Here is a 14,637-nt window from a genome sequence, read left to right on the forward strand (position 1 = left end):
AAATGTGATGGTTCAGAATTTTTTCTAAACAGTTAGATTGTGTTACATAGCTTCAAAGCATTTGTGTAATATACTAGGTCAATATTAATAGTATGTGTGTGTATGTGCGTTAAAGGGGTTCTGCACTACTTGGACAATCGCTTCTCATTCCCCATGTTCGCCCACCTAATAAAAAAAATAAAGAAGCCAATACTCCGCTGTTAGCACGTTTCCAGCGGTGTCAGAACTCACGTTCCCAGGGCTCACATGACATTGAGACACGAGCCCTGTGCCCAATCACCAGAGACTCTCTCCCCTCCCTCGGGCGGTTAGGTAATTCTCTTTAGCTGTCCCTCACTTCCTGTTAATTACTTATATGTCCAAAGGCAGGGAGAGAGAAGTCGGCGCTGATTGGTCGCCCGGGTCGTGTCTCATAACAATGTCATGTGGGCCCCTGGAGCGCAAGTTCCGACACTGCTGGACCTGCGCTGGACTGGAGGTGAGTATAGACCTTTCTTATTTTCAAAATAATATTGCAAGGCGCCTACCCTTATCATGGCTACAGTTATGTGTGTAGTTAGGTCTACCGTGAAAACGTTTTAATGTGATTGTCAGACTCTAGCGACTTTAGGGTATATTCAAGTTTTGGCAATCGTGAAAGTTAGATATATCCTTTTGCCTTAAACAACTTAAGGTGATTATCACTTCATCATTATCACGTCCTCATCCAGGCGAGCAGTGACAATTATATTACAACTCATGTAAGGAGATTCAGCAGCACAAACTCATAGTAGGAAAACGGGTAACCGGATACTCGTGGATCAAAATCCCTGGTACACTGGGACTTCCAACCCCATGAAAAGAGAGAGCCATGGCACTCCATAATTAGGAATCGTTCTTGTATGTGGAACTTTTTGTGGTTAATAAACACATTCAATGGGTATTCATTATGGAGTGCCACTGTCATCTCTCTCTCATGTTATAGCCCCACACACCTGCCATGATGTGCACCATCGGCAGGTATTATGTACGTACTCCGGTCATTAGAATAGGAAACGCGTCCCATACCTGACAATCCTGCGCTCGTTTCAGTGGGTGTGTGAGGTCGTAACGTCATTGGTGCCACACACCACTTATGCGGAAGTGAGTGGCGCCTGGAAACCCCTCTAGACTTTTGGAAGTATACCCTGAGATATACTTTAATTTCACTTCTAATACAGATAGAGTAATAGCACTGATTGGGAAACCCTTTCTATGTGCACAGGAAAGTACAGAACAATGAATGTTATTGGGGTTTTACAGAGCCCTATCCGCAGTCAAAGGGAAGAAGCTGTGGAAATTTCAGGGAATGTTGCAATTTATTTTTGCAGTTTTTTTATTTTGATTCAGATTTACCTTTAATATGTTGTGAAGGGTAAAACTTGCATTGTAATAATTATGTATTTCTAAGAAAGGCAATTAAAAAAAATTAAAACTCTTGAAAATAGGAATATGTCATCTGTGTTGGGGCAGTTTTGATTATATAGGTTGCTTTGACTTTTGTGCTTTTTTGTTCCCCTCAGTTTGTGACTTTTCCTATGCTTGACTCAAGGTTTTCCCACAGTGCCTCACTTCTTTTTAAAGGAAATCTGTCAGAAGGATCATCCTTCATATGCCTTCTATATGAGCCTGCAAAAAAAGTTGAATAAAATAATACCTTGAGATCAGGGATCCGAGGTCTTATTAATAAAATGTGAATTTCTCGGGAATGTGTATTGAGCTGTTAAGATTAATGGGTGGGACAGAGCTCGTCCTGAGGGTCTGCCTCTAGGGATGTGTACTTCTTATCCCTGTATGATGTTGACCAATCATAAGCAAGCAGCAAGATGCAGGGGAAAGGAGAACACGCTCATGCCCCTCAATAGCTTAGATAGGGTTTCTCCCTCTGAGACCTGTAATGACGGTCAGTCTCCTCTCCTCCCCTGCTGAGCTGTGTGTGATTACAAAGTGCTGGGAGTAGAACAGAGGTTAGCATGATTTCTAACTCTTCTTCAGCTTTCTTCACAGTAGTCACAAGTCTGGGGGAGGGGCAGTACAAAAGAGCTAAGCTGTGTTTCATTACCAACACCTCTATTACTACAAACACTTCTATCAGCTTTCCTCACAGTTCTGTCAGCTCAGCTGTACTGCCCCGCCACCCACACTGTGTGTGCCATGTTAAAGTGTCATTACTGACACTAATCTCTTCTTTACTATAAGTGTAATTACTAACATTTTTTCAACTTTCGTCATGGCATCTAGTAGCAATGTGAGAAGAGGTTTAGAAGTGTTTGGAAGGAGACAAAACTCAGCACTTTTTTTTATACTGCACCTACTCCCACACCTGTGGCTGCTGTGATAAAAGCTGACAGAGTGTTAAGCTGGGTTCACACACAGCGACAACGATGTCGTTGTCACGTCACCATTTTCTATGACGCAACAGCGACCTTGTAAGTCGCTGTTATGATCGCTGCTTAGCTGTCAAACACAGCAGACGCAGCAGCGATCATAACGACACGCATCGCTGTGCTACATGTGCAGAGAGCAGGGAGCCGCGCACACTGCTTAGCGCTGGCTCACTGCACTCCTAGCTACAGTACACATCGGGTTAATTACCCAATATGTACTGCAGCTACATGTGCAGAGAGCAGGGAGCTGGCACTGGCAGCGTGAGCGTCGGACGCTGGTAACGAAGGTAAATATCGAGTAACCAGGGAAAGGTCTTCCCTTGGTTACCCGATGTTTACCCTGGTTACAGCTTACCGTAGGCTGCCAGACTCCGGCTCCTGCTCCCTGCTCGCTTCATTTCGTCGCTCTCTCGCTGTCTCACACAGCGATCTGTGCGTCACAGCGGGAGAGCGACGACCAAAAAATGAAGCTGGACATTCAGCAACGACCGGCGACCTCACAGCAGGGGCCAGGTCGTCACTGGATGTCACACACAGCGACAGCGACGGGACGTCGCTGCTACATCACAGAAAATGGTGACGTAGCAGCGACGTCTTTGTCGTCGTCGCTGTGTGTAACACCACCTTAAGTGCTCTAAATAGAGCAGAGATAGATGGGATTACTATGTAATCGCACACATCTCAGCAGGGACACCAGTCAGGAGAGCAAATTGTCTCACACTAAGAAAGCTGCATTAAAGGGAAGCTGTCAGGTCCAATATGCACCCAGAACCATGAGCAGTTCTGGGTGCATATTGCTATTCCCTGCCTAACCATCCCTGCATCTAGTAGCATAGATAAAGAGCTCTTTAGAAAAAGTATTTCTAATGATCTTTTATCGTATGTTAATGAGCTCGGGGACTTGTCCCAAGGGCGTTGCTTCCCTTGCTAGTCAGCCCCATTAGCATGGTATCATGTTCCTGTGGGCATACTAACATGCTAATGAATGCGCAGCGTCAGAGGATGATCTCACTCACCTCTCCACTGCCATTGCCGCCCGCCGCTGGATTTTGGCTCAGTGTACATGATCCCGGAGTTTGAGTCATGCGCATTATGAAGCCGGATGTACACGTCCAGGCTTCAAACTGAAGTAGTGTGCATGACTGAAAGTCCAGGATCATGCACACTGAGCCGAAATCCAGCGTCGGGCGACGATGGCAGCGGAGAGGTGAGTGAGATCATCCTCTGACGCTGTACATTCATTAGAATGTTAGCACGCCCACAGGGGAGTACTAACATGCTAATAGGGCTGACTAGCAAGAGAAGCAACGCGCTCATTAGAGCTCATTAGCATACGATAAAAGATCTTTAGAAATACTTTTTCTAAAGATCCCTTTATCTATGCTACCAGATGCAGGGACGGTTATGCAGGGAATAGCAATATGAACCCAGAGCTGCTCATGGTTCTGGGTGCATATTGGACCTGACAGGTTCTCTTTAAGCTATTATCAGTGCCTGTTCTCCTTTCCCCTGTACGTTGCTGCTTACTTATAATTGGTCAACGTCCTACCAGGGAGGAAGTACACGACCCCAGAGGTAGACTCTCAGGAAGATCTCTGGCCAGCTCTTATATCTTAGAGGTGGTTTACTACTCTGCAGTAGTGACCACATCTCTGTAAAACTGATAGGGGAGGCTTTTTGTAAATACTCTGTGATGCCAATTCAGCCTCTGAGCGGCGTTATCATGGTCTGCTCATCCCCATGCAGTGACCCCCTGGGCTCCGTGACCTCTGGGATCCGGTGATGTCACGTCAACTTCTAGTTGATCTGACAACATCGTGGCCTGCCCCAGTCTTCCTGAGTGACTGGGCTGTGTGTGGCGTTTCACCGCTCGACACATCCCAGCATCTCGCGTGCTCTCCTTCATGGCAGAGCACCGCAAGCAGGAGCGATGCTGGGCTGGGACGCTAGGCTTTGACGAGCGGTGAAACGCCGGCCACAGGAGAGTTGGGAAGACTGGGGCCGGCCACAGTGATGTCAGGTCAGCTGGAAGTTGATGTGACATCACTAGATTCCAGAGGTCACGGAGGCCCTGCATGAGGATGAGAAGACAACGATAGCGCCACTCAGAGGCTGAATTGGCAACACAAGGTATTTACAAAAATTCTCCATTATCAGTTTTACAGAGATGTGGTCACCCCTTTAACTCCTATTGGATCACAACTTTCTGTGACCTGCATGCCCATATAGCTGGTATAGGGAGGTTGATCCATCTAATAGATTCCCTTTAAATTTTGATTTGGATTACATGGGCAAGTTACTATGATGCATGTAACTTTCAATTGCATAAAAGCCAAAGTTATTTATTTTTTGTCTTGCATTCTATATGCCATGGCTGATTTTACATATAGAATAGGTCTGTGGACAGAGGTTTTATTTTGGTGAGAACTCATCTAAGTGCAATCTGCTTCATTAGTTCTGCACAATTATATGTTCTTAGACACTTGGCAATTGCATGTTACTATGTTATGTTTCCATATCTCTGTGCTCCTAACCTCTTTATACTGACTGCAGGGACTTTCTGCACTAATCATTTTTGTTGCTTTTTTTATTTCTTATTAAAGTTGGATTCACTAATTTTCTGTTTGTTTTTTAACTTTCACTATTCTTGTGCTTTAGTAAAAATTGATCAGTAATATGGCTTATAGTTAAATGTATTTTTTTTTTATAAACAATCCTGCACAAAAATGTATGTATAAAAACTTATTAAAAATAAATATAATACAGGGTTTATAAAAAAAAAAAAAGTAGGTCACAGTGGAAGAGGCAGCACACGCTGTGCAGATGAGTTGAGATAGAAGTATAGCAAATGGCAGCCTCAAAGTAGTGGAAAATAGTACTGCATATAAATAGTATATACTGGGCCAGGATTATATATAAACTTGGTTGTGTGGCACCCTCCTGTTTGGGCACAAGCCTTTGTCAGGAGGGAACTGTATGAACCTCAGTGCTCTCATGTAGCACCATGATGGTGGTGGTTTCTCATACAAGTTCATAGATATAATGGGCAATGCAGTTTCCTTTTTGTGAAGCTTCCAGTGTTGTACAACTGCATAAGCAACTCGATTATCTGCACCTTCCAGCAATATTGTTAGGGTATCGCAGAGGATAGCTGCAAACGTTTCATCTGGATATTCAGACGGAAGATCTGCAGCTTATACAATCCAGCATTGTGGGTGAGATGTTGCCAGATCTCATCCAGGTGAAGTGAAAATTAATCACAACTGATTTTCAGTGCGGATTTTAAATGACACAACTTTTTTTCCCCAGTAAATGTTTGCCCTTTGCATCGTCGGGGAACAAAAGCCACATTATCTAGTGAGAGATATGGACACAACTGCATCTGATAATTAATTTGCTTTAACTTGCAGTTTGTTTATCGTTTTGTGCAATATGGTATTAATGCTGCTTTACGCTACACCATTACTCTGAAGGCCCTGATACACATCAGACTAAAGTCATCCAAATCTGCTGATATCGTCTGCTTCCCACATTGGTTTAATTGAATATGAGGTCAACCTGAATCTTTCCCAACAATGATGCCGGTGGAAATTACCTTTTTCAGTAGATAATGTGCTGCCAGAGTCCATTGACAGCGGCTTTTTTAGCACTTTTTTAAAAACATATGACCACTTGGCCAAGCTGAACTTTTATTTTTTTTTTGGGGTATTGGGGGGATATAGCTGACTGGGGAATGCTTCGCCGTCGGCTATAGTGTATGGATAGTCTCAGCTTTGCTTAGTCACTCACCTGGAAACATTTTTGTATTGGATGTAATATATAGATCAAAGATGAACTGTGTGAATTCTGCTTTTCCTGCGTCATTTTACTAGTGGGGAATAGTTATACATTAAGATATTTAATGGGAATCTGTCAGTCGATTCATGCTGCTCAAAGTACAAGAAGCAGGACTTTTAGCCTATCTGTACAATTGCAGACAACTATATCTCTGAAATACTCAGCAAGTAAGAGAAAATATAGTTTGAAGATTTGTCCAGGGACTATACAGTTAGACCTGACTAGTCCTAGGCATCTCCACTCCCCGCTGCAGGTGACTGACAGATGTATGCACGGGAGAGATTTGTCAGTCAGCTGGAGGTGGTGTTGCTGTTGTCTAGTCTATATATATTTACCATTCAGCTCTTCAAACAATATTTTCTCCGATCTGAGGAGCGTTTCAGAAATAAAAACATACCTGGCTGTAATTGTGCAAGACAGGCTCTGATTCATGCTGCCTGTGATTTGGGCAGCATATATTAAAGGGAACCTGTCAGCAGAATTTTCGCAATTAAACTAAAAGATTCCCATTCTGCAGCTCCTGTGCTGCATTCTAGAAAGGTTCCTCTTGCTACTGTGCCCCCCCTTTGAGACCTAAATAAACACTTTATAAATTCTTACCTTTTTGTATGTGAATGTGTTTTTATGGTCACGGGGGCGGGCTGTAGGTAACGTGGTTCATATGGCCAGCGCTTGCGCATAACGGTGGAGGCAGAGGGAAAAGCGCTGGCACGAGATTATGGGCGGGTACTTGGATGACGCTGCTGATGACAATCACAGCGCCGCCCATAATCTCGCGCCTGCGCAATCACCTCATCAGCGTTCAGGCTTTGCATAGAGCTCAGTCCCGCGAGAGTGCCACTGGGCATGCGCGAGACCTCGGGAGGACACCGTTACATGAGGGGTGTCCTCATGTATGTAAATGAGCAATGGGGGACGGCGTATAGCGGCAGGGGTGCGAATAACGGACGAAATACAGCCCGCCCCCGTGACCATAAAAACATATTTGCATACAAAAAGGTAAGAATTTAAAAAGTGTTTATTTAGGTCTCAAAGGGGGGCACAGTAGCAAGAGGAACCTTTCTAGAATGCAGCCCAGGAGCTACAGAAGGGGAATCTTTTAGTTTAATTGTGAAAATTCTGCTGACAGGTTCACTTTAAGTGACAGGGTTCCCTTTAATAATTGAGGCGATTAAAGATAAAAATGCGTTTTCATTTTAATGCCTGAATATGTGCAAAGACAGTCTTTTAGATGTGTGTATATGCGTCAAATTTTTCAAGCGGAAGTCCCAGAAGCTTCGTTTGCAGCGAGTTTAATATATAATCTTATGAGCGGCTTCCAAGCAAAAGCCGCCTCAAAAAGTCAGGTCACTTATTTTACCACTTTGCATCTTTTAATTGTTTCACTTTTTTAAAGAGGCTCCAAAGAACAGAGAGCGATTTTTTTTACATTGAACTGCATACTTTCAAGTCTTTTTAGCGCTTTTTCAGTTTGTAGAGTGTACCTGCCTGAACCAGACGGCGTGTGCATATACACTTAAAGTATGCGCACACGTTAAAGAAGTTGTCCCCTACTTTTACACTAACAGCCTATCCTTAGGATAGGACATAAATGTCTGATCGGCCAGGGTCCAACACCTCGTACCCCATTTATCTGAATGAGAGGCGGATGTGCAGCCATGGCGACTATCAGAAGACTGAGCAGCTCCGGAACTGAACATTTTCAGCTGCCACCGCCGGGACCGAGAACAGCTGATCGGCGAGGTGTCGGGCCCCGGCCAATCGGACATTGATAAGGATAGGCCATCAGTGTAAAAGTAGTGGACAAGTATTTGCTGCAAGCATTTCTGCATCAAAAGTGTTTCTCTTGGCAGGAAAAACACCCATTTGTGGTGAGTTAATGCAATTTTTCAATTTGACTACAATGGGTGAAGAATGCTGCAAAAACTGAGATTTGACATGCTGTAGAACTGAAACGTCTTCAAATCTGCGAGGAAAAAGACAAGCAACACATACTTGAGATTCCGGAATTCTCACTTTGCAGTGACAGTAAAATGCTGTTTTTTCACCAATGCACATTCCCTTACTCTTCTAATGCTCAGTGTGAAATTTGAGAGAAAAAAAAAAAAACTATAAAAAAATTTTCCAGGCAGTAAATACTTTTTGTAGATCCAAAAATCTAGAGCAGTATAGGAGGTAAGTAATGACACCGCAGTCTATAATGTCCAGCGTGTCTCTAATGTTTATTTCTTGTTCCAGATCCCGTGACTCCTCTGCCTCCAGAACCCTTGGGGAACACAGCTACTCCTGCCCAGCAGTAATTTTAGGACAGTTCTTTTAGTGGGGTAAAAGGACAGAGGGTGAAGTGGGAACGCTTGTGGAAATATTTTTTTTTTCCTGCCACTTCATTCCGTTTCCAGTCTCCCCAACCGGTCCTGTGTCACACAGTGAGCTCGCCAGGGACGTGGGGCCCCTTTTGTGTCATGCCTGTGATTCATGTTCTGTAATGACTGTCCTGGGCCATACGGTTTGCTGCAGTTTATATCTGCACTGATGGACGTGTAACTGACAAGTGGACTTTATACAATTCTCAGTTACATCCGGTGGATTCAGAAAAGGAGCGGAGACTGTGGTGATCTGCAATAACAGGATGGACGTTTTACTCTTAAGCTGTGGACTGGTTAGAAACTGATCTTACAGAAGACACAACTACGAGAGTCACCAGGGAGAGGAGGAGCCTTTCTGCCATTTTTGGCGATAGAACCACATTTTTTTCTATCTTCCTGTCAATCTACACAGACTAATGAAGGAGACTTATATTGTTTGGTTTTGTAAAACCATAAGTGGTTGCTTAAATTGGGATCCCAGTCCTGCTGCAGTGGACGACCTGTCTCTGTACAAGTCAGTGGAGAACTGAAAACTTGATGTTTCTAATGTTGGAGGAACCAGGACTTTGATGCATCTTTGCTACTATTGTAACTGGTATAGAGGGAGTCGCCCCTCCCCAACATTAATGTCCAGTATGATGCGAATTGCACTGGGTTGAAGGTCATTTCATTCTTTGATGTTTGATGAATGCTATTGGGGTTGTATATTCCTGTAGCTCCTTTGTGCGAAATGGGGAGATGCACAGATTTCTACAGCGGGTGTGTTCTTCAGTGAAGTGGGCCCATTTGTTCGGTGGAAGGAGAGGGTGAGCAATTTTATATCCCTGTGGAAGGATGGAACAGGGAATCTGTCTCACTCTACAGTGCACTATTTGACCTATTAGTAAAATATTTTAGCTTTTAACTATATAAGCTTTTTTTTATTTTGAATTATTGTATTTGAAATATTTTTTGGGCAGAGATTGGAAGATTGGGGGTTCAGAGTGCACTTTATTGAATGGAGGCTGCGAGAGTTAATGTTTTTTATTGCAAGAGAAGAAGGCATTGGGTAATTTGCTAGCACATTGAAAGGAGAGGACTCCTCTTTTTTTTCAGAGTGAGTACTTTGACAACCTCCTTGGAGCTCTGATAACCTCCTGGTTATGCTGACCCCCATCTGGTCTGTCTGTTCATGTTACCTGTACATTATCCTGTGTCTGTGCATCTTACAGTTCCCCATCCTTGGGGCATTAAAAACTTAAAATTTATAAAAATCCATGTGAACATCTTCCTGGTTTATTGAGAGAAAAAAACTTGAATTTAGAAGCTTAAACCAAAACAACAAATTATATAATTGTTCAGAACTGCTTGGCTGAATACCATATATCAAGTCAATGGGGACCTGAAGTTCTGTGCTATAAATAGTCATAGTAAGGGCTGCGAGGCTGCAAAATGAAGGTAAGAGCAGGACAATTGTCCTGCAAAAAAATGGGGATAGGGAAATGACTTAAGGCCTCGTCACACACAACGAGATCGTTAACGAGATCGTTGCTGAGTCAGTTTTTGTGACGCAGTAGCAATCCCGTTAGCGATCTCGTTATGTGTGACACCTACCAGCGATCAGGCCCCTGCTGTGAGATTGCTAGTCATTGCCAAACACGGTCCGGACCATTTTCTTCAAAGGCGATGTCCTGCTGGGCAGGATGCATCGCTGTGTTTGATGCCTACTAACGACCTCCTAATAACAGGGTCCCACCGCCGCCGAGATCGTTATACAGGTTGCTCATCGTTACTGCGTCGTTGGTAAGGTCTGACTGTGTGACCTCTCACCAGCGACCTCCCAGTGACTTACCAGCGATCTTTATCAGGTCGTATCGTCGTATCGCTGGTAAGTCGTTTGTGTGACTGGGCCTTTAAAGGAGTTCTGTCACCATTGCAATCATCGTTAAATCGAAAGTAAATGAATAAAATGAAAATTAAGAGTGCCCCACAGAGACTGATTTGAGAGTTCCCCCACAGATTAAAAATGTTAAGATTGCCCCCGCAGAGACCAAATGTCAGCTCCAGTAATGCACAGTACAGATCATAGTTGGATTTGGGATCGAACTGGCAGTCTGCCACACAGCAACAATGTTAAAAATGCCCTACAGAGCCTGCATTCAGAGTTCACTCTCAGACTTGGAAGAGTTTCCCCACAGACCAACAATTTTAAGAGGGCCCCTACAGAGTTCACCCACACAGCCAAAAGTGTAAGAGTGCCACCACCTAGCCTGTATTCACAGGTCCCCCACAGACCTAAAAGTTCAGCTCCAGTAGCATACACTAGACCTGCTGCCTTAAAGGAAATCTATCGCCAGGTTTTTGCTCCCCTGAGCAGCAAAATGTAGAGACCGATACCTTGATTCCAGTGATGTGTCACTTACTGGGCTGTTTGCTGTCATTGTGATAAAATCAGTATTTTTTCTGCTGCAGTTATACAGAGCTCTCATCTATGCTGGACTACAACGTATTGCAGGACAGCCACTGCCATCAGTTTTTTAATGCTGTCCGTCTCCACCAGCCGGAATGGTATCATTTCAATGGTCATAAATTTAGAAATGCTCTCATGCAGGACCAGGGTTTGTAGCTGGTTATGGGGGTATTTTCTCTTTCTCTACAGGTTTTGAGGGATGGACAGCTGAACGTTTCCACAGGACGGTGTGGAGATGCCCAGTTAACGTGGTGGTGTTGCTGTCACATCCTGTTGATTGTGAGACAGCAGCAAAAGGAGCAAGGGCAGCCTCGGATTTTTCATGTTTTTTTCAGGTGTGTAATCCACTACCGCTTATGCTTGGAGCTCAGATGCTTCGTGATGCAGGTGGTGCTCAGGTTCAGAACATTTATGCCTCACTTCAGGCTGTGATGGCACAGCACACAAGCCACCCTTCTTTTGTCGTCAGCACATTGTCTGTAGAAATTTCACACCAGGGAGCTTATTTGAGCTGGCTTTGGTGTGCTCTTTCTTGGCGTGGTGGGCAGTAGCAGCCAATGTACTGGCTAGGAGCCGAATGCTGTGTTTTTGTTCAGCGGGACCACCTTCTCTTCCGCAGAACTGCACACATCACTAAGATCGCTTTCGCTCCATATGCGGTCTAGCACCTCATCATGCCCCGTGTCCTCTTCCACCGTCCCTTCACCTCTATCCTTGCCGGTCTGCACACTGCAGAAAGCCCCAGCAGTTGGCACTTGTGTTTCTTTAGCCTCAAAGATTTGCTGTGGTGGTCCGCTGACTGTGTGCGCTAGACTTCCCATGTACTCACCCATCCACTTGTTCTGTTGGAGGATATCAGTGCACTCAGTCTCTATGACATGTGGGGCTGGGACAGGTGGATGGGCCCCAGAACTACAACCAGCATTCATCAAAAAAACAGAAGTGACTGCTGCATGACTTGGGTCTCAGACTGATTTACAAGAGGGGGAGGTGGTAGGAAGATGCCCATGGTCCTCAGGTGCCAACCAGGGGTCAGGGGGAAGACAATGTGAAGGAACTCTAGCTGCAATTACACCACCAGCACCCCAATTTGATGGGTTCCTCATGTGTTTCCCTCTAAAAAAAAAAAAAAAAAAATCCAGTAGAGGAGGCTGTTTTAGGGCAGCCGGCTGCATTAAGGTAATCTGCCCCAGGCTCAGATGTTCTCAGAATTGCGGTGCAACCCATGATCCATCCTTTACACAGGCAGGGTCATGTGCTGTGCCAGCCAATCACAGACATACCAATATTTGCCATGGCTGTGATGGGTCTGGAAGTGCTTACAGCTGAAAAGCTTGTTGATTGGCTGTGCTGCAGCCTTTCAATACGCTTTACTCGGCTGAGAACCCTGAAGAGTAATACTGACTTTTGTTTAGTCCATGTTCGGAGTTCAGCTCCGGACACTATGAACCCCATAGTCCAGTATGAACTCCAAACTTTACCATTCGGGTTCGCTCATCCCTTCTCATGACTGAAAAGGATATAAAAGTTCACTGCTACAGGCCATTTCGGTGTTTTATATGTACAAAATACATATTCCTGACTGTTACATGAGCTTCATATTAACCAGCCCATAAAAGGAGACTTCTGCGGTGTCTGTGCCTCAGGCCATTTAAAGATTGTTTCCTTGTTCTTCATCATGAAGTTAAGAGGCGGAAAGACATTTCCATGGAGTGACCCTGTTTAGAGGAGATGGTGCACCCAGCTGAGCTTCATCTGCTATATAACACTGCATTACTAAAGAAGGTTTCTGGAAAAAATGTGCTACTTAAAGGGATTCTCCGAGAAATGTACGAAAATAAATATACATTTAAATATTAAACATTTTTCTACATACCTTTTTATAGCAAAAAGGTATACTTTATCTAGTGCACTCTGATGACAGTTGCAATCATGGAATTCTGACAATCGCACCATGTCAGAGAGTTCATGGGGCACATAATAGGACTGGCTGCGTGAAGCAGCAGACATATCGGGTCAGCACAGGGATCGTGAACCTGTATTCCTCTGTTCAGTTGACCTGACAGGACACTGAGCTGGAGTGGGCTAAAGGAGAAGATAAACGCCTTTATTTAGCTGACTGAGAATGAACATCCATCTCAGTCAGCCTGACAGTGTTAGTGCGTCTGTCTCATGCTTCTTGCAGTCCGTCCTGCTGCATGTCCTTGCAGTTGCCATGTTTAAAATCCTGACAAGTACAATAGATAAAGAATACCTTTTTGCTAAATAAAAGGCATTTAGAAAAATGTTTCATATTTAAATGTGTATTATTTATTTTATTACATTTCTTGGAAAATCCCTTTAACTCCTTAAAAAATACCCTGGAGACCGGGAAAGATAGAAAGAGACAAACGCGGCGCCAATATGAGTGTAGTGAGTTTTTTATATATAAAGGTGTTGAAATAGTGGAACTCTCACCTGGTTCAAAGGTTAGAAAGCCTGGAATCATCCAAAAGGAGTTGATCCACTTTCCAATAGGATTATGGTGCAGTATGCAGCAATCGCACTGGATACTATAGAGGATCCCTCCAGCAGGTCCACTTAGTGAAAGAAGTTCCAAAGGCAATTACCAGTCTTGCGGCGCTCCTGCTACCAATGGTGGAACATATTGGATGATTTTTGGTCATATCATATGACTGGATCAATATACAAATAAGTAAAGAGATATATTATTTGTACATTAAAATATTGTTAATTATGCAACGCGTTTCGGCTCGGATGTTTTATCCTTCAGCCTTCTTCAGGTATAATTGTGAGAAAAAAGATTTACATCTTTTTTCTCACAATTATACCTGAAGAAGGCTGAAGGATAAAACATCCGAGCCGAAAAGCGTTGCATAATTAACAATATTTTAATGTACAAATAATATATCTCTTTACTTATTTGTATATTGATCCAGTCATATGATATGACCAAAAATCATCCAATATGTTTCACTATTGGTAGCTGGAGTGTTTAACTCCTTTAAAGGGAGGGCCTGTCACCTGTAAAAACATTACCCTGTAGGTATGGGGTTAATCTGAACTTGAATCCTCCCGGAAATTAACTTGAATCTTCCCGGCAGTGATCTGGTTTCGATCATGGGGGGTGGCAGCGGTGCAGATTCAGTCCCCGCTCTACATATGGAGAATGATGATGCAACCGCGTCCCCCACACTGACTGGCAGCTGCTCAGCATTGGAACCAGCTGTCAGTCAGTGCAGGGGGGAGGTTACAGCCGCCACTCTCCATACAGAGCAGTGACAAACCTGAATGCTACCCGAAGGAATAAAGTTAATTTCCATCTGGCAGCCAGGTTCACTGTGCAGTTCTGGGCAGGATTTAAACGCTATTAGGGTACACTCACGCGCGTATAAATCGGAAGAGTGCAATGTGAGAAAATCTCACATTGCACTCGGCCCCATGTTAGACAATGCTGCAGCTCAGATCAGCGATTTTTTTTTTTTTCTCAGTCCTAAACGAACTGTGGAAAAAAACGCAGCATGTTCCATTTTTCTGTTAGAGACGTATCACTCGCACCCATTCAAATGAATGGGTGCAA

The 14,637-nt window shown here is 44.0% G+C and overlaps 1 protein-coding gene across 6 annotated transcripts in view; it reads left to right on the plus strand.

Annotated features, from left to right (window-relative positions):
* Window positions 1–9,512, plus strand: part of SMARCC2 (SWI/SNF related BAF chromatin remodeling complex subunit C2) — a 254,922-nt gene extending 245,410 nt beyond the window's left edge. For all 6 annotated transcript variants that reach the window (XM_075336975.1, XM_075336976.1, XM_075336974.1 and 3 more), the window contains one exon: window positions 8,481–9,512. In XM_075336975.1, the coding sequence (XP_075193090.1) occupies window positions 8,481–8,542 (62 nt within the window). In that variant the 3' untranslated portion in view covers window positions 8,543–9,512. The remainder of the gene's footprint in view (window positions 1–8,480) is intronic.
* Window positions 9,513–14,637: the final 5,125 nt, after the last annotated feature.

Source organism: Anomaloglossus baeobatrachus, chromosome 2, assembly GCF_048569485.1.
Source record: "Anomaloglossus baeobatrachus isolate aAnoBae1 chromosome 2, aAnoBae1.hap1, whole genome shotgun sequence".
Lineage (NCBI taxonomy): Eukaryota > Metazoa > Chordata > Amphibia > Anura > Aromobatidae > Anomaloglossus > Anomaloglossus baeobatrachus.